At 63.9% G+C, this 16,713-nt stretch overlaps 1 protein-coding gene across 2 annotated transcripts in view; it reads left to right on the plus strand.

Annotated features, from left to right (window-relative positions):
- Window positions 1–16,713, plus strand: part of ZFPM1 (zinc finger protein, FOG family member 1) — a 34,452-nt gene that overhangs the window by 12,447 nt on the left and 5,292 nt on the right. For both annotated transcript variants that reach the window (XM_075161580.1, XM_075161581.1), the window contains exons 2-4: window positions 2,578–2,709; window positions 4,614–4,703; window positions 14,271–14,404. In XM_075161580.1, coding sequence (XP_075017681.1) covers window positions 2,578–2,709; window positions 4,614–4,703; window positions 14,271–14,404 — 356 coding nt within the window. The remainder of the gene's footprint in view (window positions 1–2,577; window positions 2,710–4,613; window positions 4,704–14,270; window positions 14,405–16,713) is intronic.

Raw genomic sequence — 16,713 nt, forward strand, 5'->3', positions numbered from 1 at the left:
CTGCATGTGGTTTTGGTCCAGGACCTGCTTTCCGCCACGGGGACTCCTCCTCCTCCTCCTCCTCCTTCTCCTCCTCTGCCTCCTCCTCCTCCTCCTCCTCCTCCTCCTCCTCCTCCTCCTCCTCCTCCTCTTCCCCGCTCCAGAGCCGGTGGGAAAGTCTGGGGCTGTTGCTATTTTCTATCTGTTATCGAGGCCTCTTATCATTTTGCTCTTGTCTATGTGCCGGCTTTCGGAGCGTCCAGGGTCTCGCTCTTGGCAGCCTGGAGAAGTCCCCCCTCCTTTTTTATTTTCTGTATTATTTTTCCTTTTATTTAATTTACCAAGCGCAAAGAATCAAGAAAAGATTTATTGTTTCTGTGCTGGGAGAACCTTAATTTGAGTGAAATGATGAAATCATTACCTGGGTAACGCTGGGTTTTCCTACCGCTGGAAAAGCCCCAGGAATGCCGACCCTCGCGCCCGGCCGGACCCGCATCCCCAGCCTGCGCACGGGTGATGGGCACATCGCCTCCGCCTCCTGCAAGTTTTTAACAATCGCTGTAATTTTTTTAAAAAAAGAAGAGGGGTGGGGAAAAAAAAAAAATCCTTCCTTGTTATCAAAAAAAAAAAAAGGAGGGAGAAGGAGGGAGGGAGAAGAGTTAATCGTCGAAGCGGAGTATCTTGGAAGGGAGCATTTTTTGGCTCTTCCCCTCTCTGTAAAGCCAGCCTCAGTAATTCAGTTTTAAAGCATGAAAAAAGGGAGTTGATGAAATTCCACTATCAGCACTGAACCAATATGCAAAATATCTCGCCGAAAATCAAATAGCTATTATGTTTTCATTTCCATTTCAGCGTATTTGCTTAATGAAGAATAGACAGATCAGGCAAGCCGAGGGAGGCTGTGTGCGGTGATAACTGTGCAGGGCTTCCAGCAATCCCGGAGAAGTGACGCTCCGCTCCCTGCTCCGCGCTCCCTCTCCCTCGCTTGCTTTTTTTTTTTTTTTGAATTTTTTTTTTCCTTTTTTTTTGAATTTTTTTTTTAAGCTATCCAGTGGTTGGTTTAACCCATGCAGCCGGGAGCGCCGGGGCCAGAGCATCCCCTGGGGACGGGCGGGTGCGCTGGGAGCGGGATGCTGCAGTGGGACAGGCTGGGTGTGGGGATGCATCCAGGGACTGCGGTGACATGCGGGATGCTGCGGGCCACCCGTCATCCCCGTAGGCGCTCGGTGACGCTGCAGTACCCAAACCCCAGGTTTTATACAATTGCATTTATACGGCGCATCCCCGTCTCCCTCCTGGCCAGGGCTTGGTGTTTCAGGGTAGGATGCGGGTGGTCTGGGCACCCTTGGGTGGGTGCTGCGTGTGGTCCCGGCCCCGTCCGTCCCTCCCCGGCCCCGTCCGTCCCTCCCCGGCCAGGCTGGAGGTGCCAAGCCATGGAGCAGGCGAGAGTCGGGTTAACTTTATCAGAAGCCCAAGAGCCGTGAAGGCGTGAAAGAAGAAATTAGCCTAACAATGTTTCATTTACAGCGAGAGAAACGATTTGTTAGCTGGCGATTGTTTCTGAATATTATCAGAGCCTTTTTAATTGTGCTGGAACTGAAATTAGCAGAATTAGAATAAATTGCCTTCCCTTCTCCGGCAGCCTCTTTATTCACGCTCATTGTTGTCTGCTTTGTATAGATTATGGGCTCTTTGTTCTCCCGCTGTAAATATACATGCCTGGAGTCACAGAGAGCAGCTGAGGTCTGCAGACGGTTTGTCCCCGCGCCGGTCCCCCTGCCCGTGTGCCGGGCTCGGCGGGGCGGTGCTGGATGGGGCACCGGGCAGCCCCCGGCGCGGCTTCGTGCGGCACGAAGCCGCGTGCGCCGCTCTTTCTTTCTTGGTTTCGGCGCGGATGGGGATGCTGCGTTGCCGTGGAAACGGCAGAGTGGGCCGGCTGGGCTGTTTGGGGGGGGCTCCTGGGGTGTCCCCTACGTGCACCCCATTTGCACCCTCTGTGCATCCTGCTTGCACCCCGTTTGCACCCCGTGTCCCCACTGCAGCATCTGCCTTTATCCAGGGCTGTGGGCACGGCGGGGGGCTGCATCGTGGGTCCCCATGAGACAAGGGGTGCTGGGGACTGTGGGGGACGGTCTCTGGGGTCCCTCACCCCGTTTGGGGCAGGTGCTGGGGGGGTTTCGGGTGGGAAGTGCGGGTGAGCGGTGCAGCGGGCCGGGCACCTCGCCGTGCGGCACGTAGGGACCCCCTCACGTCCCAGGCAGATGCGGGGCTCATTTCCCACAATGTCTGCGGGGGAACCGGGCATCCCCCGGGGGACACCCCGGCGCAAGGCGATGGCTCTATAAACCCCCCTCTGCAAGGGGACAGGGGACCCCGGTGCGATGTGGACCGCAGGGCTGGCCGGGGAGGGGGTTTCCCTTCCCGTGGCGTGCAGAGCTGCGGGGCATCGTCTCCCGGCCCCACGCCCACGGTGGTCGGGGAAAGGCCCTTTGCCAGGCCCTGAGGCATCGGCTGCTTCGCTTTCCAACTGGGAGAACCCACCGGGGTTTTTATTCCTCCCGTTCTCCCCCCCTAACCGCCCCCTCTGTGTTTCCGCAGGTTCCCTGGCAGCGATGGAGGAAGGCGAGGACGGCCCGGCGGGGGAGAAGAGCCCCTCGGAGAGGGAGGGGGCCGCCTCGGACCACGAGGGCTCTGCCGAGCGCGATGCCTCCAGCCCCCCCGGCAGCGAAGGTGAGCCTTGCCGCGATGGCGGGGGGCTGCCCGCCGTGTCCCCCCGCCATGGGGAGGGGCTCTGCCACCGGAGCAACCTGCCGGGCACGCCAGCATCCTGGGCATCATCTCTGCTGTTGGTGCATGGTGTTAATTAGCAAACGAAGCAGCCCGCCCGCCCGTTGAGAGGTGGGCTCTTGGTTAAGTGAGACCCCCAGTCTCTCCGGGGTGCTCCATCCCCCCGGGCACCCTCCGGCCGGCGGCAGGACCTGCTGGCGGCAGCCTGGCCCCGGGGTGATGGCGAGCAGCCGGTCGGAAGCGAGGATGCTCCCCGGCACGGAGGGGCTCCCCGCGGCCGGCGCAGGCAGGAGCTCCCCTCGGCTCGGCCGGGGGCAGCGGCGTGCTGGGGGGGCCACAAGCTGCTGGAAACCGGAGGCGGGTCGCTCAGCACCATGGCTGCCAATGGGCACCGTCACCCTGAATCTGTTTCAGCACCTTTCACCCGCCCCGGCGCTGAGCCGCCGGCAGTGGTGGAGGGACATGGGGGCTCAAAGTGACCCCCTGGGGTGCAAAGTGACCCCCTGGGGTGCAAAGTGACTCCCCAGGGTGCAAAGCAGCCACCGAGGCCGCAGGTGCTGGCACCGGCAGCGTCACGGATGGGGATGGGGGGACAGGGCCGTTGCTGCCTGCTTCCTGCCCGCGCTGCCGCCTGCCTGCCGCCGCGCCGCGCCGCACCCCAGAGGTGGCTGCGTTTCAGGGCCGGGCTGAAACAGTCCCCAGATATCCTTTAAGTTCCTTCCTGTGGAGGTGGGGGCAAATCCTAATCAGTTAATGTTTGCAGTGCCCTTCGAGATAACCGCGGCGGGGCAAGGCTGCGCCGGCAAATGGAGCCGGCCGGTCCCCGGCAAGCGCCCGCTGCCTTCATCCACCGGCAACCGGGGAGCAAAGCGACCCCCAAAACCACGGGAGCCAACCTGCAGTGCACTGGGAAAGGGGGTGATCCACGCTGGCACCTCGATAGCCGGAGCAGGGAGGGCTCGCCGGCAAACTTTGCTCGGCAGCAGGAGAAGCGAGCGGCTCTTATCTGATGGGGGAGCCGGGCTGGGGGCGAGGGAGCCGGGAGCCCGGGCGCGGAGCTGCACCTGGCACTAGCCTGCCTCGATAAAAAGGTGATAGCAGAGATAACGCCGAGCAGCAATAACGGCCACTAAAGCTTTCAGCGCGATGGATAAAAATCGATATGCCAGGCACTTTGATTTATAGCCAAAAATAATAGGACTTTTATACCCGGTGATTGATTTATTTGATGTTAATCATTCCGCTTATCACCTGTATTAATAATCTCCAATGCCGGTGACGTCACCCCTGGGTGTTCGCTCTGGCGCCGATCGATTGGGCTCCGCGCTGGTTATCCGCCCGGGACGCCAAGGCAAACATGTACTTTGGGCGCTAATCTTCCACACTGTCATATGCAGATAGGCTTTATCAGCTGCATCTCCAGCAGCAGTTAATGGAGAAAATAATTGTTATCAAGTTGCTGTGAATACGCCACAAATAGAGCCGTGACGGGAGCGGGGCTGAGCCGGGTGACGTGGGGCCCGCGGTGGGATGGGAGAGATGCGGGGGGTTTTGGGGCTGGGAGGTGGGTGCTGGAGAAATCCCCAGGGAGGATGCGCGGGTGGGCTTGGCTGTCCTTATGGGTCATCCCGAGGGGCACAAGGGACCTGGGCAATGGGAGGTTTTGGACACAGGGATTTCGAGGGGACACCCCCCCCCCCCCCCCCCACGCACGTGCACATCCTTGAGGGTGAACCCACACGCATCCTGGCCCCGGGGTGCCACCGCTCCGGTGGTCCTGACCCCCGCGGGATGCTGCCTCTGAAATTCCTCGTGCGTGACCTGCTGCCTTCCCTCTCCTGCTGCAGAGTCCCGAGACGCCCCGGAGAGTCCCAAGGAGCCGGAGAAGCCGGATCCCGGAGAAGACCCGCAGGAGCCGGACACCTGGAATGGGCCAGGTGAGTCCCCGGCATGCGGCCGGTCATCCTGCTCCGTTCCGGCTGGACCGCGGGCTGGAGCAGCCCCCGAGCATTCGCCTCCTCTTGCAAAAACCACTATGAGGAAAACTGGGAGTACTGGGGACTGGGCAGGCTGCAAATACCAGCACTTCTGCTGGGAGAGGAGGTACGAGATGACGGTTGTGCTCCCCCACGTCCCCAGGCTGCTGTTGGGACCATAAAAAATGATGCGGGAGCGGCGGGGATGCCCACCCCATGGCTGGCATCGTGCTCCCCGGTGCAGGGAGGGTTTGGACCCCGTCCTGCATCGCCCTGCGCTCGCGAGGGCACTTTGCAAACATCCTGGCAACCACAAGAGCGACGCTCGAGCGGTTTCACGATGGTTATCAAAACCCCAAGGAGCGAATACAGCCATCTATCTCCCTCTCAGCATCTCTGCGCCGGGGCCGCCGGTGCCCTGGCAGCCCAGCGAGGCCGGGCGTGCCGTGTGGGTACCCCGCGCCCTATCGCCCCGCTATCTGCAAACCGACCTGCTGATGGGGTTACGCTCGGGGCTCCTCCGCGCAGATTGGGTTTGCGGGCACGTGTCCGCTGGGGACGGCTCCCGGCGGGCAGACGGGGACGGGACCGGGGGGAGCCGAGACCCCCAAGGGTGGATGTGCCACGTTCCGGGCCCCATTCGTGCTGCAGCCCCATGGAGCAGCGCGTGATGGGAAGGGGTGGCCCCGGGGCCGGATCGCCCTTCGGTGATGGATACAACGGGGGGGTCCCAGTGTGTCCCCAAGGCCACCAGCTTCCCGCGTGAGCTGGGCGATGGAGAAGCCCTGGGAAATGCCGGCTGCCAGCGCATGTGCTCCTGCAGCTGCCGAAATCCCCATGGCCCGGCGCGGAGCTGTGGCCCCGCTCCCCCTTCCCGCCCCATCCGAGGGGAAGCGCTCGCCGGTCCCGCTGATATCCCGGCCCTTCCTGCGTGCCGGGCAGGAAGGAGCCGCGAGGCCACCCCCGGCTCCTCCTTATCTGCTCCCCGGCCCTTTGCCCCCGGCACCGCCGGGCTCCCTGCTCCTGTGCTGGCATCCCAGTGCAGCGCGGGAGGGGGCTGCGGTGCCAAACCCACGGGTGTCCCCATATCCCGGGGGTCACGGCACCGCGCAGCCTCGTATCCCGACAGAGCCGACGGCTACGGACCACGAAGCCTCGGCTCTGGCCGTGCCTCCCCTTCCCCCCTTCCCTCGCCGGAGCGGGTTATTTGCATTCTTTATGTAAAAGAGATTTTATTATCGCCTTCTCCCAGCCCATCTCTATTCTGGTAATTGGAGTGGTATTAATTTCTGTGTGGCTGGGAGTTGATGGCGGTCCGGCGATGCTGCAGCGATAGGGTGTTCCTTTCGCACCAACCGCCGCGATAGCCCGTCTATCAGGCGCTCTGCAGGCTCTGCACTTATCAGGGATGGAGCTGGCGAAAAGGGAAACTCTGAGCAGCCTGAATTTTCTTTTTTATCTGGCAGGATCCGCCGTATGTCAGCAATGGCAGCCGCGAAGATGCGGCGCGGTGAGGGGGGGGGCAAGCGGGCTGCTCTGGGCGCCTTTGTTCGCGCCTTGCGGGGTCTCGCCTTCCCCTGGCCCTTTTTGGGGGGCTGTAGGGTCCCCCCCACTATGGCCTTGCCCTCTGGTCTCCAAAACTGCTGCCCGCTGGGTGCAGCGCTGTGCCGGAGGCTCGGCAGCGCGGGGACGCGCTGTGCCGGGACTTCGCCGTGGGGCTCCTTGGCCCCGCGCGCTGGCGAGGGAGAAAGAGTATTTTGTTTTATCTTTGAAATGACCTTGTTCGCCGGAGGGGGCTGCCGCTCGCCCGGCTGATATGCAAATCCCTGGGAGCTGGAGGCTGTAATCCTCGACTTGGGAGCCTTTACAGATGTGCCGCCGCTGCGGCCGGGGCGCTGGGTCACCCCGACTCCGTTCTGCTTCCCGAGGTGATCCCGGGGCGGAGCGTGGCCGTGCTTTGTGCCCACTCGTGCCAGCCACTTCATCCTCTGGTGGGTCCGGAGAGGGGATGCGCATCCTCCCCAAATTCCCCCAAACTACCCCAGATTCCCCCAAACCCCCCCAAATTCCCCCAAACCCTTCCCCGTGGCCCCGCCAGCAGCTCTCTGCCATGCCCCAGGTTTCCATCTTTCCTACTCGTTTTTGTTTGCTCTGGAGTGGGGCCGGTAGTGGAGACTTTCGGGAGCACCGCAGGCTCCAGCTCCCCTCCCGCCCCATCGCTGCCCAGCCAACCTCACCAAGTCCGGCCAATTTTCCCAGAGGGATAAGGTGAAAAGCTCCAACAAATTTCACGAACGTGGTGTTGGGAGAGGGGAATGGAGGAGAGCAGAGCCCCGCAGAGGGACGGGCTGCTCAACCGCGTTACGAGACACTGGAGAATCCCCGCCGGGAGCTGCCGGGAGGCTGCAGCCCCTGGGAAGCCCGGCCGGCTCTTGCCTTTCTGCAAGGTGGGATGAAGCTTTTTGCTTTTGTCCCTGCGGGGACACTGTCGGGCCGCCGATGGGGAAGGGATGGAGCAGACGGGGCCAAACCCGCGGTGGCTTTTGCCTTGTCCCGCCCAGCCGTGTCCCACCACCCTCCCAGGGGGGCCCTCACCCCCCTTTCCCACATCAGCTTCGCTATTTGGGTCCCCACCAAGATCTCCACCTCGCTGAGCCCCCAACCCCCTGCTGCCAGGGTTTAATTGCTCCTGGATGGTAACGATGGCTCTGGGTTAATTACAGAGCATGGCACAGGTCCACCTCTCCCGGGCCCGGCCATGAACCCCAAATCCATCCTCGCCACCGGTCCTGCCTGCGGGGCATCGGGATGGGACAGAGCAACTTCTTTTTTTTTTTTTTATTTTTTGACACATCTAATTAAAACTGCAAACTTCCCGCCCCCCCCCCCACCTCCCCCTTCCCCTTCGCCTCCCGCTCGCCTTCGGTTGTGTTTATCTGCGCCGCGACTCCTGCCTGAATAATCTCCGGCTGCCCGGGGTTTGTCTGCAAACCTCAAGGTTTATTATCGGGGCGAGCAGGGCACGGCGAGGAGGGATGGCTCGTCCGGATGGCCGGCACCGCGCCGCATCTGCCCCATCGCTCCCCCTTCCCCTCCGCCCTGGTATGTGTGGGTGGGAAAAATTATTCCAGCTATTTCTTTTTATCGCTGGGAGCCGGGGCTGAGCGGCAGATAGTTGTGTTTGTGTTAGATTGCTGGGGGATGGGGAGAAGTTGGGGTTTGGGGGAGTAGCCCCCCGAGTCGGGGCATTCCCGGGGTCCTGAACCGCCCCCTGCCTGGCTTCTGTCCGGCAAAGCCACGTGCCGGCGCTGGAGGCAGCGGGATGTTTGGCACCGGGCTGGGGGTGGTCCCAGCAGGGGCGGTGGCACCTGTCCTGGATTGGGGACGTCGAAGGGGACCCTGTCCCTGCTGGGGTCTGTGCCTGCAGGTCCCTGCCCTCAGTTCAGCCTCTGTCTGGGGACACCGCGGGGTGGAGGGATGCTCAGGACAATTTGGGGACACCGATGGGGTGAAGGGATGCTCGGACTGGTTTGGGAACACTGCTGGGGTGAAGGGATGCTCAGACCAGTTTGGGGACATTGCTGAGGAGTGAAGGGATGCTCAGACCAGTTTGAGAACACTGCTGGGGTGGAGGGATGCTCAGACCAGTTTGGGAGCACTGCTGGGGTGGAGGGATGCTCAGACCAGTTTGGGAGCACTGCTGGGGTGGAGGGATGCTCAGACCAGTTTGAGGACACTGCCAGTGTGGAGGGAGGCTCGGGCCAGTTTGGGGACACTGCTGGAGTGGAGGGACACCCCTGCACCGGGCAGCGCTGGGGGCTCTTGAGACATGCAGGCAGCGTCCCCCTCTCTGTCCCCATCCTCCCCTCCATTTTCCCTTGGGAAGGAGAAAAATGTCTTGTGTACTCGGGGTGAGAGCCCCGAGGGCGATGCTGCCTGGCTCACGATGACTGACAGCTGTCAATCACTGCCGCCTTGCCGCTCTGCCCTGGGCTGGATCTGAGGACCGGTGGGTTTTGGGCTTGGTGCAAAGCCGAGCTCCCACCCCCCTCCTCTGTCTGGGTGCTGCCCCCCCCGGGGGTCCTCCCTCCCCCCCGCAGGCCCTCCCCGCCGGGGCGGCAGTGACCCCCCCATGCGGTCCCCTCCCCTTTCCGGAGGGGATATCTGCCCTCTGCATCGGCTCCGGGGGCCCCTTCGCTCCCCTTCCTCCTCCCCCCCCCAGCTTCCTGCCCCCCCCAGAGCACCCCTACCCGCTGCCTGGCACCGGCCTGGGCAGAGCCGGGGGGTCCCGGCAGCCCCACGCGCGGGGACAGAGCAGGGACAGGGGGTCCCTGGCACAGGGGTCCGGCCGCCCCTGGCAGCCCCATCCTCCCTGGGCACTTTCTGATGTTATTCCCAGTGTTTATTCCTGTCCCCTCCCCGCGGGCACAGCTCCCATTTATTTCCCGGGATGGGGACCCCCTTGGGATGAGGACCCCCTGGGGACAGGGACCCCCTCAGGGCCACATCCCAGCAGGACACAGTGACACCCCGAATGCAAACGTCCCATGGAGGCTTATCGGGACGCATCCTGCTGGGGCAGGGCACCCCGGCTTGCGTGGGGCGTAAGGGAAGGGCGATCCCCAGGCGACGCGTGGCACGGCCGGTGCCCGCCCCGCTGCCGGTGCCTGCCAGCTGTGCAGCACAGCTGGCGAGCGGGGTGCCAGGCCCTTTTTGGGGTGCAGCACCTCCTGGGTGCCCTCGCCCCCTCCCCGGCCCCCCGGGCGCCAGGAGGTGCCCGCTCTGCTCTCGGGGTAGGTCACAGCTCCTCCATTAAGCGGGGGCAGGGTTCAGCCCGATAAAGATTTGCTTTTGTACTCTGTTAAAAAAAAAAAAAAATCAATAAATTGCAAGCGATGAGCGGGAGCGATAAAGGCAGAAATCTCCCCTCGGCTCCCACCCCCGCGGGGCAATGGGGTGCCCCCTGCACCCTAAAGCTGGGGCGGGGGGGGCAAAGCTGGCAGCAGCCCAGCTCTCCCACAACCGTCCCCCCTCAGTCCGCAGCAGCTTGGCCAGAGCAACCCCAGGCTGAGCCCAAGCAGGCGCAGCCCAGCAAGGCTCGAATTTAAACCCTCCTGCTCGCTCCTTTGTCATCCCCAAGGCTGCCCTGATTACTCGAGCACCTGGGACGGCAAAGCCGGGATAATCTCCTTAGCCCCTTTGGAGAGATTTCCCTTTGTGAGCGGAGGTGAAGAGTGGAGATGCTGCGTGTTCGCAGCTTAAGACTCTTCCCAATCGGCTCCCTCCATCTTATCGGAGCGGTGCCATCACATCATTTCGCTAGTTGAGTTGTCAGGATTTATTCCTTCCGCCGTGCGCTCGCCGCTTCTAAAAACAGCAGCCGGGGCACGCGGCGGGGCCGGGCCGGGGGAGCCGGGGCTTCTCCAGCTCGGCTTTCCCCGGGCGGGAGCGGGAGAGCCACAGGAGTTGGGTACCGATGGATGGATGGATGGGTGGGTGGATCCATCCTCCCTCCCCCTCGGGGGTTCCCATGCCATGGGGACATCCCGCACGTACTGGGGTGGGAGCAGGGACCACCAGTTCATCCCCATTCCCCCAGGCTCTGCATCACCGGGGGCCGTACCCGGCGCTGTGGCCCCCCAGGGCTGGCAGCCCCCGGGGCCGGGCACAAAGCGCTGTATTAATAGGAGCGGCGCGGCGCAGCTGGTGCTGGGACACGGTCCCGTGACGCCCCGATAGCTGTATTTATCCAGATAGTATCCAGGCAGCTGCAAACACTCCAGGGACCTCCAAGCCCCCATCCCTGCCGAGGGGCAGAGCCGGTTCATTCGGATTCGATTATAGTCGTGCGGATACAGTGGGGGCGAGGGGATGCAGGAGCCGCTTGCGATGGGAGGGGTGGGTTTGCCCGGGGCCGGCCGGGCACCCTCTGCCCTTCCCTCATGCTGACTCCCGCAGAGAAAGCAAATGTGGGTGCATGGATACGGCTGCACCTCCGGAGCATCCAGGAGCAAACGCGGGTGGCCGCAGGAGCTGGCCCAGCTCGGTGCTGCTCCCGGCGGTGCATCCTTGCCCGGCGGAGCTATTTATTTCCCCGGCCCTAAGGATGCTGCGGGTCACCTTCCAGAGGGGCTCTTGCAGAAGTTCATCTTCATCACGCCCCGGTCCTGCGTTCACCCCATGCTGGAGGAGGATGCAGCCGTGTTGTGCGGTGATGCCTCACCGGCACCGTGCAACCCCACAGGCTTCATCCCTCCCCGTGTGCCCACCCGGGACCCCCCGGTCCCTGGGGACTCGGGTGCCAGCCGTGCCTTCTCAGCCATTGATCGCCTGACGCGTGGCCATGGTGTGATGACAGGATTAATCTTTGCTCTCCGGCACAGCTCAGCCTATTTCTTTGAAATCTCTCGATGGGGAGATAAGCCGAGGCACAGCGTCGGGCGAGCAGGCGCTGTCGGCCCCGGGGGGCAGGGAGCAGCCCGGGCGCCCCGTGTTTCGGCAGCCGGCAGAGCACCGGGGTCTGTGCCGCGGGGTCCGTGCCGCGCCGAGCAGGTGCACCCAGCTCGCCGGCGGCTTTTTCCCCTCCTTCCTTCCTTTCTGCCGCTTCTCTTTGCGACCCAAAGCAAACAACCAGGTCCCTGCCCAATTTGGTTAATGATCTGGGAGATAAACCCTCCCGCGATAACGGCGGGGCACCGCCTGGCCGGGGACCGATGGCCAGCTGAGATACCCGGGGTGGTGTCACCTGCCGGGGGGATCCCGCGGGGAGGGCAGCACCGGAGCGGGGCCCGCGCCTGCGGACTTTGCTCCTCGCCGCTCGCCGGGGAGGCTGCTGGGGGGTCACCCAGGGCACCCCACGGCTGGCACCGGCTCTCCCCAACCTCCCCAGGTTGCAGGCAGGGCGATGCGGCCAAATCCGGCGCCATCAGAGCAGGGGGATGTCCTGGCGTGGCGTCCCCGCGGGGGGACACGGCTTGCTCGCTCGCTTTGGGCTTTGTTCCCAAAGTGCGGACAACGTGAACACGCAGCATCTCCCAGTTTGCCCCATCCCGGCTCGGCATCGTTTCCCCCGTGCCAGGGAAGAAGCGCAGCGATGCCGCGTGTTTAATTTGGAAATCATCTTTTTCCTCCTCTTTTTGCCGGCTGTATCAATGTGGGTGCAGCCGGGTACCGCAGGGGCCCTGGCAGCATCCGCGGCCGGGCACGGGGACACCCATCCGGATGGAGAACCGCTCAGCACAGCTGGTCGGGGTTCCCCTCCGCCCCGTTTTTGGGGTGACACTGGTGGATTGAGCCACCGGCCGGTGCCGTGGCCGTGGGGCGCTGGCGGGGAGCGGGGCCGGCTCCAGCAACACTATTTTTGTCCCCCTGTCTGGAACGGTTTTCTCTTTATCAGCGCCTGCGTGTTTTCTCTGCTGGGGATTGATACACAGAAGATGAAGTGCTCTGACATGGGAAGTGTCAGGCGAACGCTCTTATCTCGGAGACATGGTCTCCTGACCCAAACGCCGCTGATTACCAGTGAGACGGGGGGAAGGGGGGGCAAAAAGGGGGGGCACGGATGGGGGGGAGGTGGCAGTTGGGTTCCGTTCCCCGAAAGCAGCCAGGCTATACGGGGTGGCAAAGCCAGAGGGGAGCCACCACCGTTGGGGCTCTCCTGGGGATTTGGGGGTTCGCTGTCCCCTCCCTGGAGCCGGCGGGGGGGGTGAGGACCGGTGACCTGGGGATGCTGGGGCCAAGATGGAGGGGCTGGAGGGAGCGCAGCGTCCTGGCAGCACGTTGGGAGTCAGCTGGGAGCCGGCAGTTGGAAACGCGGAGCAACGTGCACCGTGCAAGGGTCCAACTGCCCCGCTCAGCCCCGAGGCCCCGCTGATGGCCGCATCCTGGCCAGCAGCTCTGCTCCCTGCCTGCCCCCGGGTCTTTCACAGGAGGGACCAGCGGGGCAAGGGGCTGCTGCTGCCCCTCCTCGGCGTCACGTCCTGCCAGGGAATAAATCCCATCGGCTCCTCAGAGGCCCCAGCCCTCTGCCCTCCTCCTCCTTCTCCTCCCTACCCCGAGATGGAGCCGGTGGGGGCACGGGTAGGGGGATGCCGGGGACGCGGGGCGGGGGGTGCCGGGGACGCGGGGCAGGCAGAGCCAGCGCCATGCTCACTCCCAAAACCACTTTGCTGGGTATGAAATCCCAGCTAGAAACGGAGCCGGGATCCCCGTGGCCGGGGCGGCTTTCTGAGCGTGCCGGCTCCATGCCAGCGCCGAGGGCTCCCAGGGAAAGGCAGCGAGGCGCTGCGGGCAGGGGAAGGCAGGCAGCCCTGCCCGCACCCTGGCAGGGCAGAGGAGCTGCGGGCAGAGCGCACCTCTCCAGTCGCCAGCACATGCTGGAGGCGGCGGCACAGGGATGGAGGGTGGCACGTGCCTAAGCACGGGGACCCCCAGAGACCCCAGGGACCTTCCACACCTTCGCAGACCTTTTCTCCAGCCCGTCGCGGTGGGCGGCGGGTTTTGCCGAGGGGCGCCGGCTGCTCCCCTGGGATGCGCTCGGAGCCGCGTCCCCGGCGGCACAGGGCTTCCTCGGCGGACGGAGGGGACCCGCGGGTGACAGTGGGACCAGGGTGACTGTGGGCACTGCCAACCCATGCTCACCACCCAGCGCTTCCAGTCGCTCACCTTAACTCACCTCAGCGCCGAGAGGATCCAGATGTCAGCCCAGCTAATAAACACATCAGATTTCAATCTCCGCAGCCATGGGATCGCTTTATCCTCCCCGCGCTTCCAGCTCTGAAAGCAATTTTGCCTTCAAACGAGTGCAGCCTCCTCCCCTCCCACGGGACCGGGCACCGGCTGCCTCTGCCACGATGCCCTCGAAGGACGGGGCTCTGTGCACATGGCTTTAGGGGGGCTCTTTTTGATGCCAGGGTCCCCAGGAGGGGACCCCACCACTGCCCTGGAGCACCCCAGGGTGCTGGGAGCCCTCCCGGACACAGCCGGGTGCCCTGGGCACCCTGCCCTGCCAGTGGCCTGGTGGGTTGCTTGCCGTCTTCGAGGAGCCTCTTGGTTTTTGGGGTGCAGCGTCCAGCCCCTTCCCGCCACGCAGCCGAGGGGCAGCCAGCGCACATCCATCTGCGTATTGGTTACCTGCCATCTTATCTGCGCTCCGAAAGACAAAGGCACAGTTAAAACATTTTAGAGCAGCCTTCATAGCGTATTAACATGTTATCTAACCCATTAAACCAGAGGCTTATCAGATAATCAAAGCCATTAAGCCCTGAAGCTGCTGCGACTTTGGGTGCAGGGATGGGAAATGCTCCTTCCGCTCCGCCGCCGTGCCATGCCCGGACCCCCCGTGCCGTGCCCGGACCCCCCGGCGAGCGGCGGGATCCCACCCACCCACTGCAGACACGCAGCCCCGGGGCACCCACCAGCAGCTCTCGGCTCCAAGTGGGTGCCCACGTCCCTGGGGACCCGGGGCTGCCGCGCGCCGGGGGTCCGGCCGGGGGGCATCGCGCTGACGCTGTGCCTGTCTCCCCGCAGATGAGCTGGACCTGGCCGCGCAGGAGGGGGAGAGGCGGGTGCGAACCCGCAGGAGCCTCCCCGAGGGCTTCTCCTGGGGACCCTTCCAGGGCAGCATCCACAGCGAGCCGGCATCGCCGGGGCACGGCGAGACGGTAAGGGGCAATGCTGCCGCGGGCTGCCGGGGAGAGTGGCGGGGAAAGTCCCAAGGAAATGAGATGTTTGGGGAGAGGAGTCGGTTTGGGAGGGATTTTCCCTGCCTGAGCTCCCGACCCCCTGGGAATCGCCCGGTTTGGGTGACCGGGAGCTTTCCCTGCCATGCGCTGCCCCGGGATCAGAGCATCGCAGGGGGACGGGACGCTGGCCGTCCCCTCCTGTCCCCTCCTGCACATGGAGCGGGCTGCTCGGTGGCACGTGTGTCCTCGTAGAGGAGGTGGGATCTGGGTTCCCCACCCCAAATTTGCTCCCAGGAGACTCCGGTTGTGCCGGAAGGCGCCAGGGCTCTGCAGCCCGCGGTGAAGGGGCGGGAGAGGAGGCCCCGGGGGTCGGGTGGCTGTCGGTGGCAGGAGCACGCCATCGGCCGCACGCTGCACCGGGGTGTGTGTGCATGGGCGTGCATGGGTGTGCACGTGGGCGTGCTGCAGGCGCTGGGGCCTCGCATCCCGTCGGGGCTGCAGGCACGGCCGCATCCTTCCCGCAGCATCCCCCCGGAGCCGTACGCAGGGGCTTCGAGGCTGGAGAATCTTGCTCAGGCTCCATCCCCACCTCCTCCTGCTCCTCTCTCCCTCGATCTTTTTTCTTTTTTTTTTTTTCTTTTCTTTTTTAGCTCAGGCCCGTTTATCTTTGCCGAATTAAATCCTTGATTAACCCTTATCTGCCCAGTTTGGCTCCCTATCTCCCGGTTGGCGCCATGTGTCCAGACACCCGGTACAGGATGATTGATTTCTTAAAGATATGCGCAGCTTTTTTCTGATACTTCATTTATTGTCTAAATATTTTTGCTCCCATTTCAGCAGCTCCCTTATCGAGCCCGGCTGATGATTCCCAGCCCTGCTCTCCTCCGCCGCTCGCCTCCCTCCCTATCTCTGCTCAGGGAAGCGAGGAAGGAATCGCAGCCCCATCCCTGATACGGGCTGTCGCCCTCGGGTCCCTTCGTCTTTGTTGCTGGCGGCGGCGGGGGGCGTGCAGGGGGTCTCCCCCAAATCCTGCCCGGCTCTGCTCTGCATCTCCATGTGGGAGATTATCCCATCCTGGGGTTTTGGTGGGAACTGGGACCACTGGGTGGCTTTAATGCCTCTGTGGTGTGGAGCATTGCGCGTGCCCGTTGCTGCACTGATGGAGAAGAAGGAGGAGGAGGAGGAGGAGGAGGAAGATGCCTGTCTGCCCCTTCAGCTGGTCCCACGGGGCTCCCCCAAACCCAGCCTTGCTCAGGAGCGGGTGCAAACCTGCCGGCAGCGCCAGCCTGGGTGCCAAGGGACAGTGGAGCCCCAAGTGCCGGCTCACCCCTGGCTGTCCCCCCACTCCATCCCTGCCCCGTGTCCCCCCAGCCACCCAGCCTCGGGACGATGCCCACGGAGGGGACAGCAAGGGTGCAGGGCCGTCCCCGATAACGCCGTCCCGGCGGATGCGGAGCAGATAGGGTTTCCGATGGTTATCGGGCCGGTGCAGAGCGGAGACACTGACCTCTTTGTTCCAGGGAGAACAAGGAAGGGCTCGACGCAGGGCCTGGGGCCGCCGAGGGGAGCTGGGGCGCGCGCCCTGGGGTGCTGGGAGCGCCCTTGGGGTGCTGGGAGCACCCTGGGGTGCTGCAGGGCTCCTGGGCACCGCAGGGACCTTCCTCCATCAGGGGGTACCCACAGGTCCCCCCATGCACAGAGCAAATCTGCAAAAGCTCCGCAGAGACCCTCCTCTCCCTCCCAGCCCCGGCACGGGACACGGAGGGGCCACCGCGGTCCCCGCGGGAGCTCAGCCCACGTGCACCAGCAGCACCCGTCCCCGCGTCCTATGCAGGGGTGTCCCTAAGCCCCCAGCCCCATTTCCCTCCCGCTCTCCGCAGGGACCGGCGGGTTGCAGCAGCAGCAGCAGCAGCAGCAGCGTGCGGGCGCAGCGTGTGCACCCGCGGGGCGTGCACACGCGTGTGCGAGCGCCTGCCCGCGCGTGGGGTTTATCGCGCTGCCGGCACTCGGCTCCCGGCGGTGATAAGGCCTCAACCGGCTGCGACTGTCAGGCTGAGTTGGAGGGTTTAGAAATATTGGGACGAATAATTAGATTTCATATCGTTACCGCGGCAGCCATCGGAGGATCAGGCAGATTAATTTCCCCCCCCCGCTCATTAATATTCATTAGAGATGCAGGAAGGCAGAGCCGGGCACGGGCTGAGCGGGGAGCACCGCAGCCCCCGCTGCCAGCCCCCCCCCGACCCCAGCCCGTTTCGGGGAGCGGTGCTCACCCCCCTCTCCCTGCC

This window comes from Calonectris borealis, chromosome 12 (genome assembly GCF_964195595.1).
Source record: "Calonectris borealis chromosome 12, bCalBor7.hap1.2, whole genome shotgun sequence".
NCBI classification, from domain to species: Eukaryota; Metazoa; Chordata; class Aves; order Procellariiformes; family Procellariidae; genus Calonectris; species Calonectris borealis.